This window comes from Schistocerca americana, chromosome 1 (assembly GCF_021461395.2).
Source record: "Schistocerca americana isolate TAMUIC-IGC-003095 chromosome 1, iqSchAmer2.1, whole genome shotgun sequence".
Taxonomy (NCBI): domain Eukaryota; kingdom Metazoa; phylum Arthropoda; class Insecta; order Orthoptera; family Acrididae; genus Schistocerca; species Schistocerca americana.
In genome coordinates, this window is record NC_060119.1 from 819,664,971 (window position 1) to 819,684,221 (window position 19,251).

Consider the following 19,251-nt stretch of genomic DNA (forward strand, 5'->3'; position numbering starts at 1 on the left):
ATACTACACCATATTTCAATATTGGTGAACATAAGTAAAATGTATTGCCCTGAGATTATCATATGATATACAATTTCTTAGTATTCTTATTGCAAAACATGTTTTACTCAGTTTTCTGTTTAATAGTCTACACGTGTATCCAATATCATATTTCTGTTGTCTCTATATACCAAGAAACTTTGTACTCTGCTTTTCTGATTATTTGTCCATTTATATCAGTATATGGATAACTGATGTACTACTCTCGGTGGTGAATATGTCTATTCCAACAGCTTTTTCCAGATTTGTAATCAACCTACTTGCATCAAAGTACCCTACTAAATTCTTTGTGACAGCTTTAATTTTGTTTTCAAAGATTTCTTTGTTACTTCCTGCAGTTGGATGCCTAAGGGGGGGGAGGTTTGGCGAGCCCACAGGTATTAAATAAGTTTACTGGTGAAAAATTACAACTTTCAAAATGGTTTATGTATTTTAACTAAGGCATCGGTTTAATAAGGTTGTTAATTGTTATAAATATTGGATTGAGTGAATAAAAAATTGACATATTACAATACAAAATACAGATTTTTTCATATACAATAGACTACTGTGAGTCCTCAACTTCAAGGCAAGAGACACATTTCACAATTTTTTCTGAATGTGTGTTACACACATGTTTATGACACTGTCCACAAAACTGTTTTGGTTTACTTACACAAATATGGCACCGACCTTTCCCTGCAGGAGGCTGACATGCTTCTGTTGTCACTTCTTTGATTGTCTTTTGTAGAATAGTCTCCATTGATTGAACAGTTTGATTAGATAACCCTCTTGCATTGGCACTTCTTTCTTCTACCTGCAATTTCACCAGTCCCATCCCAGCTTGCAGAAGATAAAGTTTCCGTTTGTTGTGATTCTTCTCATTCCATCTTGGATGTTGCTGGATGAATATGGTGGTTGCATTGATAGCACAAATGTCGATGAGGGAGTAAAATACAGATAGAGGCCATCTCTTTGTTCCCCTCTTGCAGGTGTACATACGCGCCATTTGATCAATGGTATCAATTCCACCTTTAGTGGAATTATAATATGCATTTGTCTCGGTTTTATTCTCCTCTCCTCCAACAGTGCCTTTATCGTGGTGCATTGTTGACAACATCAGTAAGTTTTTACTTGGTTTCGTTTTTGGTATGTAGGGCACCAAGGTTACTGAAGGCCTACGTGTTGGGCACTGCACTAACTCACTGCAAGTTTACAAGATAAATATCAGCTGACTGACATCAACAATCACTTCCTCTGAAAGTAAACCGATTGTTGTGAATATCAATAATACCAACCAACAAGAAACTAACTTGCACTGTTGTAGAGATGAGAAATACAAAATCCTACTAAGGGAAATTTTCTATAGCATGGAAGCCTAAGGGGGGGGGGGGCGGGGTTTGTTGGACCCATAGTAAGTTTATTTATTTTTTCTTTCAAAGCAGGAATTTTCTATAAAATATATAGACACTAATGTTTCATAAAATAGCCAACAAACAATAACTCAAAGGGAATTTGTAGTATGAAAGTTACTTGGGCAAAAGCAGGGGACATAAAAAAATTATGGGTTCAATGAACACCCCCCCCCCCCCCCCCCTTAGGCGTCCTAGGGCCTAGGGTTAAGATGCTGGTCATCTGCAAATTGGTATAGGTCTATTTTACTGTTGCTACTGTTCATACATAAGATCATTTACGTATAGTAGGAACACAGCTGGGTCCAATGTGAGACCTTTATGAACCCCAATACCATGTTTGAATATATTGATGTATTATATTTATGAAATTAGATAGCCTTTTATACATATAAATAAATATATATAAATATGTCTGCTTGTGTCTGTATATGTGTGGATGGATATGTGTGTGTGTGTGTATACCCGTCCTTTTTTCCCCCTAAGGTAAGTCTTTCCGCTCCCGGGATTGGAATGACTCCTTACCCTCTCCCTTAAAACCCACATCCTTTCATCTTTCCCTCTCCTTCCCTCTTTCCTGATGAGGCAACAGTTTGTTGTGAAAGCTTGAATTTTGTGTGTATGTTTGTGTTTGTTTGTGTGTCTATCAACCTGCCAGTGTTTTCGTTCGGTAAGTCACATCATCTTTGTTTTTAGATATATTTTTCCCACGTGGAATGTTTCCCTCTATTATATATATAATTTTTGAAAATACAGACAGTAGGGAAACAGATCAATGGTTTAACACCTCTTCCTGTCTTCCTTTTTTATGTAGTGGTTCCACTTTAGGAATTTTTAAGCATGTTGGAAAGTTGCCAGTTAAGGAGGAACATTTGCAAGGTAAGTCAGTGGTTCAGAGATTAAGTCTACACATTTTTACAGCAAACTCTGGAATGTTATCTATTCCTGTTGATCCTTTTTTGATTTTAGAAGCTTGATTTCTTGCTGTAATTCTTTTATATTAGTTGGTATGAGAAATATTGTTTTATCTACCTAATTAAATTTTGATGTCACTTGTGTGGGACTTTGACACTCCTCACATTTTCAGCATGCTTTAGTCATGGACACACGTCTCAATCAGGTCTGTTGGTGAGAAAACTTTAGAACTCTTATGAACAAGTCAGACATGCACTACACAAAATGCAGCTATTCAGACAGCAAGAGTACATGGTACACACATATGCAGCCTACTGAAGTTATACAGGCCTTTTGGCAGACCGTATGTACCAAAGATTCTAATTACAGCTGACAAACACAGGCAGAGATGGCACTACAGACATACATTGTATGTTGCTGTCCAAGCAGCAAAGTGCCAGAACACTCGCAACCTAGTGTTTACAATTGTTTATTCTATTTATTTCTGTTGACTGCATGCAAAAGTTGTTTTAAATAGTAAATGTTACAGTGCTTTTCTGACTGTCACAGTGCCAGGAATATTAATAATGTAGAAAAACATAGATTGCTACTTACCATAAAGATGACATGTTAAGTTGCAGACAGGCAAAATTAAAAGACCAGTGCCAGGAAGGTATTTTCAGATGTTTTTCTGGTCTTAAATGCATATATGATACACTATTATGATGCATTTAGTCTCATTGATGTAGCTTCCTTTTGGTTACGTGATTTGAATAATCAAAACGAGAAGTATGCAATGTGAAAAGGCTGGTTTAGTAATCCAGCATTTTCCTTAATACTGACTGACAAAACTGATATACAGTCTATGCCCCTTTCCTGAAAATGCTGAAAACATACTTTGTTATATAAACGTAGGCTTTCACGGCCATTGTCACATTCAATAAAAATTTTATGGGTTTGTGACCGCATTGTTAATATTATAAAACTACCAACGTTTCAGTCCCTGTTGCAAGCAAGCTTCTTCAGGGTATTTTTGTTTACTGTTGAAGGAAAAAAACTTTGTTTCTTACATACCTGCAGACATGGCTGTTACCTAAGTCTGATAGTCTATTTAGGATGAAGGGGAGGAATGTTAGAAGTCTTTATTGGTGTTTTTATTATTTCTTTTCATTGGTGGAAACCTGACTTTTTGATTGGTTTTTGCATTACTGCTTGTAACTGGTGGAAATCAGCAAATGGAAAACCAGATGGCATTGTTTTCCTGCTTTCTAGTGCCAGCCGAGGTGCGCCCGTATTCTATGTACCTGCGGCCGCTGCGGACTCCCGTGCACCTGTACGTGTTGCTTCACACGAGCTATCGTCCTGTAGCGCTGTTATTGCTGGCAGCCAAGATGTCGGTAGCCATCTTCTCTGTTCATGTTGACCGGTCTCTTGGCTATTTCTATTGCCTCTCTAACCTTCCTCTTGAAAGTAAGAGGCTGTTTCACCAGTACATGAGCTTCATCGAAATCAATCTGTTTGCCGCACTCATCCTGGTGTTCTGCCACTGCTGACTTGGTGAGCTGTCTTAGTCGGATACATCTTTCATGATCAGATATCCGTGTGCTGATTGGTCACTTGGTGCTCTAACAGTGTTCAAATGGCAGAAATTACAAGCCGAGAATCATGTCAACACATTTGAACACATTGACTGTATCTTCCCTTTACATTAAAACATGACTTCTTAAAAAAAAAAGTAACAACAGAACAGCTACCCATTCCCATGAGACTAGAAACAGAATTTACAAGACTACATAAGATACAGCATAGTTTTAAACACACAGGAATGAAGCCATGTAACATGCTATCACCATTAATGAGAGATTTACCTAATAATATTTTTGAGAAACAACTTCATAAATTGTTAGTTGATACGTACACTTATAGTGTTAAGGAATTTGAATGTACACTGTAAATCTCTCCATCTCCAAGAATTGTTCAAATCTATCACTTGCTGTAAAAATTAAGCTAAGCAAGAAATATAAATTCTATATTGTATATTCTTCTAACCATTAAATTGTATTCAAAAACTTCAGATTTATATTACTTACTGAGGGGTATAGGATTACTCACCAATTCCAAGTGAACCACATGAGCTTCACAGTTATATAGCAAGTTTTTAGCAATAAGATGGTAAAAAAAAGGGTGGGAATTTAAGGAGATGGGACCTGGATAAACTGACTAAACCAGAGGTTGTACAGAGTTTCAGGGACAGCATGAGGGAACAGTTGACAGGAATGGGGAAAAGAAATACAGTAGAAGAAGAATGGGTAGCTTTGAGGGATCAAGTAGTGAAGGCAGCAGAGGAACAAGTAGGTAAAAAGACGAGGACTAGTAGAAATCCCTGGGTAACAGAAGATATATTGAATTTAATTGATGAAAGGAGAAAATATAAAAATGCAGTAAATGAAGCAGGAAAAAAGGAACACAAACGTCTCAAAAATGAGATCAACAGGAATTGCAAAATGGCTAAGCAGGGATGGCTAGAGGACAAATGTACGGATGTAGAGGCTTATCTCGCTGGGGGTAAGATAGATACTGCCTACAGGAAAATTAAAGAGACCTTTGGAGAAAAGAGAACCACTTGTATGAATATCAAGAGCTCAGATGGAAACCCAGTTCTAAGCAAAGAAGGGAAAGCAGAAAGGTGGAAGGAGTATATAGAGGGTCTATACAAGGGCGATGTACTTGAGGACAATATTATGGAAATGGAAGAGGATGTAGATGAAGATGAAATGGGAGATACAATACTGCGTGAAGAGTTTGACAGAGCACTGAAAGACCTGAGTCGAAACAAGGCCCCCAGAGTAGACAACATTCCATTAGAACTACTGACAGCCCTTGGAGAGCCAGTCCTGACAAAACTCTACCATCCGGTGAGCAAGGTGTATGAGACAGGCGAAATACCCTCAGACTTCAAGAAGAATATAATAATTCCAATTCCAAAGAAAGCAGGTGTTGACAGATGTGAAAATTACCGAACTATCAGTTTAATAAGTCACAGCTGCAAAATACTAACGTGAATTCTTTACAGACGAATGGAAAAACTGATAGAAGCCGACCTCGAGGAAGATCAGTTTGGATTCCGTAGAAATGTTGGAACACGTGAGGCAATACTGACCCTACGACTTGAAGAAAGATTAAGGAAAGGCAAACCTACGTTTCTAGCATTTGTAGACTTAGAGAAAGCTTTTGACAATGTTGATTGGAATACTCTCTTTCAAATTCTGAAGGTGGCAGGGGTAAAATACAGGGAGCGAAAGGCTATTTACAATTTGTACAGAAAGCAGATGGCAGTTATAAGAGTCGAGGGGTATGGAAGGAAAGCAGTGGTTGGGAAGGGAGTGAGACAGGGCTGTAGCCTCTCCCTGATGTTATTCAATCTGTATATTGAGCAAGCAATAAAGGAAACAAAAGAAAAGTTAGGAGTAGGAATTAAAATCCACGGAGAAGAAATAAAAACTTTAAGGTTCGCCGATGACATTGTAATTCTGTCAGAGACAGCAAAGGACTTGGAAGAGCAGTTGAACGGAATGGACAGTGTCATGAAAGGAGGGTATAAGATGAACATCAACAAAAGCAAAACTAGGATAATGGAATGTAGTCTAATTAAGTCGGGTGATGCTGAGGGAATTTGATTAGGAAATGAGACACTTAAAGTAGTAAAGGAGTTTTGCTATTTGGGGAGCAAAATAACTGATGTTGGTCGAAGTAGAGAGGATATAAAATGTAGACTGGCAATGGCAAGGAAAGCGTTTCTGAAGAAGAAAAATTTGTTAACATCGAGTGTAGATTTAAGTGTCAGGAAGTCGTTTCTGAAAGTATTTGTATGGAGTGTAGCCATGTATGGAAGTGAAACGTGGACGATAAATAGTTTAGACAAGAAGAGAATAGAAACTTTCGAAATGTGGTGCTACAGAAGAATGCTGAAGATTAGATGGGTAGATCACATATCTAATGAGGAGGTACTGAATAGAATTGGAGAGAAGAGGAGCTTGTGGCACAACTTGACTAGAAGAAGGGATCGGTTGGTAGGACATGTTCTGAGACATCAAGGGATCACCGATTTAATATTGGAGGGCAGTGTGGAGGGTAAAAATCGTAGAGGGAGACCAAGAGATGAATACACTAAGCAGATTCAGAAGGACGTAGGCCGCAGTAGGTACTGGGAGATGAAGAAGCTTGCACAGGATATAGTAGTATGGAGAGCTGCATCAAACCAGTCTCAGGACTGAAGACCACAACAACAACAACAACATGGTAAATTATTAAATATGATGTGGAACTTGAAATGTAAAATTTTCTGTTTCAACATATGTTAGCTACCAACAAATAAATACATGAATAATGATAAACAATGGTTCTTACAGCGAGGAAATACAAAAAAGTTTCCACCTGAACATGCCATGAGGCCCAACAGTACCGACCAGCCGCCATGTCATCCTCAGTCCACTGGATGCACATATGGAGGGGCATGTGGTCAGCACACCACTCAGTTTACAAAACCAAAGCTGCTACTCCTCAGTCAAGTAGTTCCCCAGTTTGCCCCATAAGGGCTGAGTGCACCCCACCTGCGAGCAGTACCCGGCAGACCCGATGGTCACCCATCCAAGAGCTAGCCCAGCCTGACAGCGCTTAACTTCGGTGATCTGATGGGAACAGGTGTTGCCACTATGGCAAGGCCATTTGCTTGAGGAAATACAAGGTGTTTCAAAGTAAGTTTTGGGGTTTTAAGTCTTTGTAGCATTTTTACATTCAATTTACAGTTATAGATGATATGTCAAATGAAACATCAACTCATAACTTCATCTGCAATTGTTACAAGCTCTAAAGGTTACAGACAGTTTACATGTCAACTTTCCAAACAAAATGGCGCTGCATGACAATTAAAATTTTCTGGATTGTGTCATCTTCCGTGACAAATTGACACCATGTAAGTGGAAATGTGAGCACACGTAATGTGCACATCTGGGGGTCAGCAAATCCCCATGAGATGGTACAGTTGCAACGAGATGTCTGTAAATTCAAAGTTTTTGTGTTATGTCCCAGCATAAAGTTTAAGGGCCTTTTGTTTTCTGAGGAGCAACTATAACCCTTGTTTATTTTGATACACTAGAAGTACAGTTTTTTTCTCAATTGGAACAAGCTGAAACACTTAACTTTATTTGGCAGTGGAATGGTGCACCACTTCACTGACACAGCTCAGTACACTATTGGTTAAATGATGATGTACCTGGCCACTAGATTAGCTGCAAGGGACCAAATACAGAGCTTATTCTGCATGGCCACCATGTTCATCCGATTTCACACCATGCAAGTTTTACCTTTGGAGGTTCATATAGAACTATGTGTATGTGCCTCTGCTACCTGCTGATCTACACAATTTAAGAAACAAGATTGAAGCAGTTATTGCAACAATTGTTCCAGACACACTGGTCAAGGTTTGGGAAGAAACTGTGTATCAGCTTGGTGTGTATTGTGTGATGAATTGTGCTCAAATTGACCACTTCTGAGAAAAATTGTTTGAGTTGTTTTTTCATTTGATGTTTTATTTAAAAACCTTAAAACCCTGATATTAATTTTGAAACTCCCAGTATAGTGAAAACTTTTGAAGTATACAGTGCATTCAAAAAGAAATGAGCCAGAGGCTGTAAAACAAACTGCTGAATGGATTGTAATGTCATTGCCTGCAGAGGAAAATGCAGTCCCTATTAGAGTCCTGTGGTCCTAAATTCACTGCTCGAGAGTGACAGGCACAAATCCTCGTGATGTCAGAGTGAGCATGTGCACGTGTTGACCATCCTATGCAGTTAATCATGCTTTGAATAGTGAAATAAAGTCTTCAACAGAGTAAAGGGTATAGTGTTTTTCCTGACAGTGGAAGGCCTGTGGGGAATGGAAATTTACCAAGTCAATGGTAAGCACTGCATGTCCATTGCAAGGATCAAGGTATGGCAAAAGTAATTCAGGGAAGGATGGATGACGTTGACTGAAATTGTCCAGCAGGTGGATGTCCTCGTTATTCATGATCAGTAAGTTACAGGAGCAGATAATGCTGCAGAGGCCAGAAGTGTTCATGCAATCATTAAGGACATACTGAAATTTTGCAGAGTTTGTGCCCAGTGGATGCCTCACAGTCTTCCAAGAGTGCAGGAAGAACACTGAATGAGACTATCTCTTAAATGTCTGCAGCATTATTTGAGGGAAGGAAATGAGTTCCTGTCACGAGTGGTCACTGGAGACGAAACATGATGCCATTACTTCAAAACGGAGTCATAACAACAAAGTCTTTAGTGGAAGTATGCAGGGCTACCACCATCAAAATTTAGGGTTGTCCACACAAGTTTGGGAAATGTTATGGCCACCTCCATCTTTGAAAGAAACTTTCTACAGCATGGTGAATGCACAGTGATACAAACCTTGACCACCATATGATCAAATCTACATGAGCAGACCAGCTCACTGAAGGTCATTCTGCTCCAAGAAACTGGAAAGCCCCATACAGCAACAGAGTGAAGGAACTCCTGCAAACGAAGGAAGTAGTTTACAAGGCACTTGTTCAACTGATTCTTGAGTAGGCATTGCACATCACGGAGAGGTTTACTATTGAAAGTATTTTCTGGGAAGATACAGACACATTAGTTCCTCCTACATACATCTCATGAAATGATGAGAAAATTCAAAGAGGCTTACCAACAATCGTTCTTCCCATGCACCATTTGGGAGTGGAACAGGGTAAGACGGATCAGTTAGTGGTACCAGAAGTACCCTCCACCACATACTGCTAGGCGGTTTGTGTAATATGATGTAGATGTTGAAATGGGATGTCCGTAGTCACCCTCCATGCAATCTGGGTTTGTCTCCCTATGAGTATGTCATTTTTGGTGACCTAAAGACTGCCCTGAGAGGCAAACCATTTATCTTGGGTAAGGACATGAAATAGTACGTTCGGAAATGGTTCACAACACAGCCCCAGGAATTTTGCGAGTCGTCCATTCACTGCCTTCTGTTGCAAGCCTTGTACTTACCGAATATCTAGAAGGCAAATCAAATGTGTTGAATACAATAAAAGGCAATTCAAAGTGAAATAAAGTAACATACAGTAACTGGATGAGGAAAAATGGCTGCCGAATGAAACATGCCAGCTTGCTTACAAATGGACATGACGATGCCCAGTCCACCTAAATTTCCAATTAACCAACATCTGTACAACTTGATCTTGTGTATGGTGCATAACATAGTATGCCAATATCAATTCACCCTCTCTCTTCTCATTGCAGATTATGCTGGGAAACTCCACCCATGTAAATTAAATTATCAAAAAATTAGTGAACTTTATGCAAGATGTATGTGGCAGAAAACATCAAATTTTTTTGTCGTCATTGGATGTACCTACCTAAATTTTATGTTAAGTCTTTATGTTACACATACCACTCCTACAGCATGTTCATAACAGTAAATCAGCAGTAACATAATCCAACATTTCCCCCACATTTACATGCTTTAAGTTTCATTCATCATATCACTTTGTGTGTCAGTTTTTTATTCCATGTGTTAGTCCTCACCACCCTGTTGAGACACCCCTCCTACTTCTGTTGTGTCCCCATTGCAAACACACTAAGCTTGGTCTGCTAGAGAAGTCTTCACTCCAGTCACATAAATACACTAATATTCTGTGAGGATTAGGTAAATATGTCTGTTGAATGGCACTGAGGAAAAACACTCCATCAACTCGAGTCCAAGTTGAACTAGAGTCCAAGTGGAGACCAAAGATATTTTTTTCCCCAAAATCAAGATAATCGCAGTATCTGGATTTTATCTGTTACATTACCTTCTCACCTTACAATCTTGTGAGTCACTTTTCTGCCTTATAAAAGTGGTTTATCAACTGTAAATCAAAATATATAATATGGTTAGACTACAGCTAAAAATGTTCCTCTGTTGTAGGAAATGCTGAGCCTGTTTTTAATTATACCTTTTAGTTTCAATGGCAGATGGACACCAATATTTGACTAAATATGAAAGATGAAGACGTACGGAACTCGTGTCACAATTTACAGAATTCATTTTGTAAACAAAACATTTAAGGGAGAAGAGTATTGTAAGAATACTGTACGTTACAAAGTGAAAGGTAAAACAATAACTGAATTTTAAACTTGGGTTCACAGTAGACATAGAAAAAAAAACACAATTTTCGTTTTTTAATAATTACAAAAACCTTTAATTAAATATTAGTCTGTAAATACATTACATCACAGGAAGTATTTTGGTGTTCCTCAGATGCAGTTGCAACAGCAGTGTGCAGAATCTCAGTAAGAGAAAATTTGCATAGAACATTACAACTGTTTAACAAAGAAATTTATTAATAAGAAAAAAAGTTCAAAGCACCATATAGTTTCCAGGCACATACACTTCTTGTGAAATTACTATCACAGCAAGCACATAATGCAGTGGATACAAGAATACTACATCACAATCTAAGCACCAGTGTTAAAGCAGCACACCTGTGAACACTTACAGTAAGAATTGTGTTACTATTGATAGTTAGCCAAATTGACAAAAGCTCTAATTAAGCAGACTAAACAATTAGTGGGCACAAACAAGGTTATAATGCCATGATAGAAACATATTACATACTAAAATAAGGTGTAGTTTAATCAGTTAGATCAATTGTAAGTAAATATGTGAACACTATTATGGTCTTCCTTTCACCTCAAACACAAAAAAGTTTCTACAATGGTGAATGTTATATTACTACAATGAACACAGAGTAATTTTTTGTGCAACACAAGCAATCACAACAACAGTTTTACTGTTAAATATAAATAATGTTGATCCAGATGAAATGCAGCATAACAGAAGTTGCCACTTAAACTCCCTGTATATAGAAAGAGCAAACCAGTGAAGCCAGAATTTAATACTATATACCAGTACAGTCTGCAGACATGTAGAAAAGTTTTTTAAACAGAAAGTTCACCTAAAAACATCACAACATGCAATGCACATGTCACCACATATAGCATAAATGATCTTTAGTTACAAAAATATCACCAAAAAGTAGAACCATTCCTTATGTGTTATGGATCCACTTTTTTTGGATTCCCTTGATGGACTACTGTTAAATGCTCTTCTTACAAAGCAAAAGATTTTTAAATCAATACCAATCACATAAACATCAATAACCTAGTTCTCTTTAACAAATGAACATTTATATCTATTTCCTCTCGAATGAAAAATTTTATTAATTTAAACGCAAAAATAATAAGATAACGCAGTCATTTTACATATGCTTGGAATGAGGTTCTAGAATAATTCTTACAGTCTTTTTAAATGCATTGAACTTTAAAGCAGATACAAGTTTTAGGCACAATAGCCAACATGATAAATAATCTGATCATTCTAAATAATACAATCATTGACTCGTTGTACACTTCATAATGCACCCATATACATTCAAGCACCATGAACATAAGTGTGAGATTGCTTCCTATAATGGACTTTCAGAAAGCCCACAAAATAAAGTAAATCATATTAAACTCCATATTTCGCACAAAACATTCATTGCACCATACATACACCTCCATCAGATATAACAGATTTCTGAACAAAATTGTTTCTTACAAACCATGAAAATTAATTGGACTTCCTAACAAATTAATCACAACAAAAAAAATTATTAAATTATCCTGCACCAAAGTGTGGGAAGAGCTTAATATGCATTTGTACTATAATGAAGAAAATAAAAATAAAACTTAATATCAATCAGTTACAAACACTCTGAAGGCACACATTCCAAAGAAATTTCTAGTGTTTCAAGTACATCTTCTTCCCGTTGTATTTGATACGATATTCCATCAATTGCTAACAAGCATATCATAATCAGGATATCCAGCTTTACGGCTCTGAAAGTATTTTGCATGTACTTGCGGTTCCAAGTAACTTTCCTTCACAGCGTCATCTTCTTTCATCTGGTTCCTCCATTCCATCTGGAATTATTTTGTAGAAACAGAATTGTTATAAAAGCTTTTAGCAATACAAAATAGGGAAGCTATTTCAAATAATGAAGCTACTCACCAGTCTCTTAAACCTGTCCCTGGGTAGAAGAAATTGGTCACCACCCAAAACCTTCATCATATCTGACCGTTCACACCAAGGCCATATCATGTAATCGAGCATTCCAGGTCTGTCACCTTAGATAGAGAGAAACATTAGAAAATAGGAAATACACAATATAAGGAATACATGGGGTCCTGTCAAGACTATGGTTAAACAAAGTTTGCAGTATCATACATCTCCATTGTCTTGTGCGACATCATGTTGGGAGGATGTAGTTGAAATGGATTGGTTATCAGAATACTTGTCGAAGTGTGCAATGGTGCTCTCTCACATTGACACTTGTTAGTGACTTATTTTGATGTGGGCAGTTGTACATTTGTTTTCAAGTTTGGAATTATTAGTTCTGTGTTAAGGGCCAGAGATTTAATTTTATGTTTAATTTTTTTATTAGCTACGGATACGACAAAGTCCATGAATAGGTTGTGCGTGCCACATGGGAGATGACATGTTGACCAGTGTCAAATTGCTACAGCTATCTGAGTATGTGAATTATCAAGTGTATGGAGAAGGTGTGAAGCTGAACAAAACTGCTGCATCTCAGACCAGGGATCAGTATATGTAGTATGTAGGGTATGCATGTTGGTGTGCATAATTGTCAGTCTTTTGAAATTGGTATTATTACAGCATTTTACGAATTTTGGGGTTGTGCTGTTACATGTAGGTAATAATCTTAGATTTTGATTGGCTGGTATTGTTGACTTAGTTTGACCTACATTGGTGACATTTAGTTCTTGATATTAGATATATGAGTGAGTTAGTGTTTTCGTATTGCAGACTTCACTTCAGCTAGCCAACAGAAAGTTAAAATTCCAGTTTTTCAGGGACCTTTTCTGAGGTTTCGTTGAATGTCGAGGATTTCTCCTTTTTCATTTTTGTGTATTTTTTCTGGTTTATCTTCTCATTATAAATGTGGTTGTGTATTTGGTTTGTCTTCATCACCCAAAAACCCCTAATTCCCATATTGTCCCATTAGTTTCATGTTATTGCTGCATTTAAATATTATTTGTGTGATTTATGTCAGCTTGTAAGTATAATGCATGAGATCATGGCCACCATATTAGAAAAGCTGAAAACAGGGGTGTCCTGCACCCTGATGATTTCAGATCAATACCTAAAGGAGTACCACAACCTTAAGTTGTTCCGATTGAGCACAGGATGGGGGAAAAAAAAAATTTAAACATACGTTTCTCAAATGACATATTTCAGTATTCATCTTCAAAGTGTTTAGGAAAATCATGAAATCTACATCTGAAAGATGGGACAGGGATTTGAAACCCACTTTTCCAGAGTACATGTCCCGTATCTTAATGTACCCATCTCAGTATAACACATTATAATGCAAAATTTTAAAGCTGCTCACCAGAATATGATAAAGTGAAAAAAAAAAAAAAAAAAAAAAAAAAAAAAAAAAAAAAAAAAAAAATGAAAAAGTCAATTACAACCTAATGATTCGTCTGAAGAAAGTTATATCTTACAAAAGTCTGAACTATGTAACACACAAATTCTTTTCTCTTACCCTAATACATATTAGATTTGTCAGTCATTCTCACAGAGACTGAAGTACTTTTAAAGAATAAATTGTCACAAATATATCAGGACTGCTTGTTGCTTGCTGATTATCAGTAATGCCGTCAAATCAGTCAGGATTGCCCAGATGGCTCACTGCTGGTTCAGATGTCATAGCATTGGGAGTTTAGTATTGCATCACCCAAAAAACTCCAATTTTTACCTCTCATAATGCTACATCCACATGAAAAACACAAAGTTATTACAGATGTGAACGAACAGTGGAAATTTGTGAGCTAAATGGCCTCCATAAAAATCCACCTTCCCAACACGAAGAGGGCTACAGAGCTGCAATGGAGAACTTGACTCACTTTTACTGTTTCAATTAATGGGCAGAAAACCACACTAAACCAAATGCTCCCAAGTAACTCTAAACAATACATGGCATTCTGACCGTTTTCAGTAAACCAAGTGATTTGCTTCTCCTTGGAGCTTGAAGTACTCTCAAATTGCACACACTGAACTGCCTAGAAAAAATGTTTTGCAGAGACAGGAGAAACGCAGAAATGTAGCAAAACGGCATAATAAAAATCAATGTAAGAATATTCTTGTTGGGACAGAACTGTTGCTCGCAACTGCAGGAATTGCCATCAGGGTAAGGACACTGAAGGCAAAGAGAGAAATATGAAATTTCAATGAGATCTTTGCAGACAGAAGAAATTTGAGTTGGATAAGAATGGGGAAGGAAATCAGGTGTGACCATTTACAAACAGGTTATTGTGGTATATGCCAATGGAAAACCAAAATTTGCATGAGCCAATAGGGATCTGAATCTCATTCCATTCACTTAATAGAATTAAAGTGCAATTGGGTTAAAATGAGTATTAGCTACAGTAAAGCTGTCATCAGTCTGAAGATTGTTTAGAACACCACAGTACTTTACTAAGCATGGTCCTTTTGAGAGGTAGTATGCCATTGCCTTTCTCTGATCTATGAACTGATTTACCCAGCCAGTTATACGGAGATCTACAGTTTAACATGGATTCCGAAAAATGGCGCAACTCAATTTTTCACGTCAACAAAAATTTCCAGAGTGAAAAAGTGGCAAGTGACGAAGAAAATCTTTGGATTGACAATCATTATTACTCCAATTCTCCTCATTATTTTGTGCTTCTTATACATTTGCATTCCTTGCCTGCACAAGGAGAACCTGTATGAAGGTGGTTGTTGCAACCCATTTACCGTTTCCACAAACACATGAAGAACTCCCTCCTTTTCACTCTATCACAACATAGAACTGCATCTTTCTTAACCAGCAACAAAGCCTTTGCTCAACAAAACATATGTTTTGTTTTCTACTGCATACTGGAATTAAATCAGTGAACCAAGAACATCTCCGAAAATTGCCCAGAACGGTAAAGGTTGGATGCTACTGACCTCAAAGTGTGAAGCAAGATCACACAAACGTAGTTTGAAGGGGCTGCATCGAAGATAATAATATATATTTATTTATTTGAACATGTCCAGTAATTTCTTGTTTTATGCTATTTATTGGACATTTTTCAACAATTAATCATAATCAATTGTCCCTGCACGAAATAATATAAGTCAAGTTTGAAACATCCATTATACGAATTAAAAGGAAACACTGCCACAAAAGTACTGAAGAGGCCATTGTTTGATGTAGTCACGTTCATTGCAAAGCTTGAGTACTTCAAAAATACATAATAATCAAAATTTTCCTGCTTGCTCACAAAGGCTAAGTGTGGATGACACAAGATCTCAGCACGTTTCATGTAAACCTGGTACAATGTGTGTGTGTGTGTGTGTGTGTGTGTGTGTGTGTGTGTGTGTGTGTGTGTATGGGCGCGCGCGCGCGCGCGCGATGGACACTTAAATGTGCACTGAACTCCTTTATTTATTTTCAGCAGTCAGATTTTCTGCTAACTATACTGTATGGGTTCGTAAAAGTAACGACCAGTGACACTGTCAACTTCCTTGCTTCACTCCATAACATAATACCTCCGTAGACCAACAATTCCAAACACACAAAAAAGCAATTTACTACCTACTGTAATGGCTGCTATCTTGCTGCACATTAAGTGTTTTGTTACATCTGAAACATTGGCAATGGTCAGAAGTAGAAAACACTATTGGCCTTGAAGCATCCCGACAAGTACCCATTTCTACCAATCCGTAGGTTGGCTGCCTGGTGGTAGAGAAATCAGAACTGCAAAAGTACAAATTTCAAGAAAACCCATGGAGTTGCCAGTTGACATTAAAAGCTCATGTATGATTTGATACAAAGGAAATGTACTCAGTTTTCCTTCATGGCAGGAGTGGAGGAGGTGGACTAGGCAGAACTCCAATAAATCAATTTCATAGGCAACAGGGAGTGGAAGATAACAATAGTTTCAGCTTGAGATATACCTGGATAAAAATATTCTGCGCACCCCAGCTTACTAAAGGTTATATTCAAACATAAGTATGGGAATACACAAAGATGGAAGGTGAAAATCTGACTCTTTGGAACTAAATTATGGAAAGAGATTTCAGATGGAGTGATGAGAAAGTGAGAAAGGAATTCAGTTGTGGCATCAAATTAACCACCTGTTATGTGAATTACATAAACACACATCTAGGTGGTTGTGATCTCACTATCCCTGAATGGAAGTTGATAGATTTAACCAGATCACTTATTTTATTCCATAGCACATCCAACTACATCATCAACAATCATCATCTATTAAAGTGTTGGGTAGTGTAATCTAGTATATTGCCTCTTAATGATGTGATCTTTGAAATAAGCAGATATGTGTAGCCACAATCACTCTGGCCATTCACTATTGTGGATTATATTTCGACTGGAGCAACTCTGTGCTCAGGTTTCTTATTATGTGACACTAGTTACATAGTTAAAAAAGTGACTAACATTAAGAAATATGGAATAAAATGCAGCAAGAAAGGGGGATACAAGATCTGGCTATTATGCAATACACATTTTCTGAATATGCCTTGCCACTTAGTTATATTACAAACACGTTAACATGGGGTGACAGACATCAAACTGTTACCACTACATTTATTTCATATTTATATTTGTTACCTTCACAAAGTCTCAAAATAAATGTCACCTCCCAACCTAGTCTAGACCCTGGGCTACATTACGTATAAGACCAACACAAGCAAGATTTCAAGAGGAGAAAGAATCGCTCACTTAACTTTAGTATATTGAAAACACTCTAATCATGATAATAAAGTCGTTGGTTATTCACAGCCCTAACAGCAACATTTCAATGTAATACAAACAACAACAGAAGTTAAGAAATAACATACAAACACAAACCTCCAAAAAATGGTTTCCCTCTCTCAACTAGTTCCCGTTCATATAAATCAAGCCCCTGAAAGAATTCTTCTAACTGATCTTCATTGAGATTGGAATTAGCTGTATGGTAATAAACTTTGAGCATTGACTGAATGACCTGCAAATAAGAACATGAATTAGTAATGAATGTTTTATGGAACATTCACAAAATAATGCATTGCACATTCACACAGTACATCATAAAAACAAGTACTACTTCTTATGTTGTTACATGAAGCTCATATTACATTTCACAGCACCTGCAGTAAGTAAGATATAACTAGCAGTCACTTTTTAATTTGTTCAGGCACACCACATCATTACACTGATATTTTCTATTCTGTATATATTGAATCACTATAAAAGATCATACAATTCTCAATGCACCAATCAACACAAACATCATTTCTAATCTGTTTCCTTACAATTACACTTTTAATTGAATGATAAACACGTCACAAAATTCCGAAGTTATGATACAACTGGGTGCATTCTCCTCACAAAAATACCATGAAGTAGTTTCAGTTGAATCATGTTCGAGATCAACTGATGATTTTCTAAAGAATTCACTGCAGGAAGGTAGTCAATGTATTATACATACTCAACAATACACAGGAACAGCTTTACCTGTATCCCATAAATATTACACAGCTTTCGGCTGAAAGATCAACATTAGGTATCACGATTGAAACATATTGAGCACGAGCAATAAATATACTATGGGGCACGCACAACTGCAAGGATGAACTAATAAACGATTACATATTACCAAAGAATTATCCCCCTCGTTTTAACTGCCAGTAAGTACCTACCAGTAAACAGCATTCCCTGTAAATTTTTCTCGAATTTTGCGTATATAAGAATTGGAATAATGAAAACTATTTTGAAGGGTATAACAGATATTTTTATATCACATTCAACTGAGTAGATTTTCATATGGGAAACAAACCTTATTGAAATGATCGATCATTATCTTGTCCTTCGCCTTTTTGAGTGGGTCTCTTGAATACAGAGATCTGCTAGGGTATTTCTCATCAAGGAAATCACAAATTATTAAGCTTTCATAAAGTGTGTCGCCACTTTCAAGTTCAATTGCCGGTACTTTACCAAAAGGGCTCTTCTCATACAACCAATCGGGCTTTTCCGTCAAGTCAACATTAACGACGTCGTATCTGCAAAATAAAAAAAAAATGAAATTCGCTATACACAGGAATTTAAGAAAATGTACATGCTTTAGAAAAATAGACATACGGAATTCTTTTCGCATCTAAAACCAAGTGGACTCTCTGTGCATACGGGCAAAATCTCATACTAAAGAGTCTCAATTTTCCTTTAGGAAACGGTGGCAGTCTGGATCCTGAAACAAAGAAAATTATTGGTATTTGGACGCACAAACAGTAATTCCAACACAATAAATAGCAAACTACGTTGATTTTACCTCTGCTTAAATGTTTTTGGCTCATTTTAGAATAAAATTGGCTTAAGACACAATTCAAACAAGAAACGCCACACCCGGCAACACTACCTCACACCAAGCAATCAAGGATGACACTGCATCGGCAAAGGTATACCCTGGCAACGGCGACCAGAGATAATAAACGAAGCTTAAATATTCGTGTATATTAACAACAGAAAATAAAGCCCATTGGCTTCCTTAGTCCACAAAATACCTGTCATAAACAAATTCAGTAATTTTTTTATCCACTTTGCCAAACCCTGTAGTTACAGCATTTCATAATTTTCTCATTGCCGAACATACACAGCAGAGGAATAACAAATTGTACGGCTCTTGCTGTTTAGCTAAAAACATTGCTGAGTCACCATTCGTTGAACTGTCATATTTAGGATGATAATCAGAGCTTTACGCCTTAGCAACTAAAGTTAACCGGTACTGAAAATACT

General features: G+C 37.2%; 1 protein-coding gene across 1 annotated transcript; it reads right to left on the reverse strand.

Moving 5' to 3' along the window:
* Window positions 1–10,554: 10,554 nt before the first annotated feature.
* LOC124612991 (pyrimidodiazepine synthase-like) lies at window positions 10,555–18,927 on the reverse strand. The gene is made up of 6 exons (XM_047141538.1): window positions 18,788–18,927; window positions 18,601–18,706; window positions 18,299–18,521; window positions 17,332–17,467; window positions 12,438–12,553; window positions 10,555–12,349 (listed from the first exon to the last, which is right to left on the reverse strand). The coding sequence occupies exons 1-6, from the start codon at window positions 18,810–18,812 to the stop codon at window positions 12,218–12,220; spliced, it is 738 nt and encodes a 245-aa protein (XP_046997494.1). The 5' UTR covers window positions 18,813–18,927; the 3' UTR covers window positions 10,555–12,217.
* Between the last annotated feature and the right edge of the window lie 324 nt (window positions 18,928–19,251).

What these genes read in the sequence shown, in the direction of transcription:
- LOC124612991 (XM_047141538.1), bottom strand. Translation starts at nt 18,812, where the DNA reads ATGAGCCAAAAACATTTAAGCAGAG. An exon ending in AGGGAAACCATTTTTTGGAG is followed by an intron (nt 12,554 to 17,331) that starts GTTTGTGTTTGT and finishes TCTCTATCTAAG; the next exon opens with GTGACAGACCTGGAATGCTC. An exon ending in GGGACAGGTTTAAGAGACTG is followed by an intron (nt 12,350 to 12,437) that starts GTGAGTAGCTTC and finishes AAATAATTCCAG; the next exon opens with ATGGAATGGAGGAACCAGAT.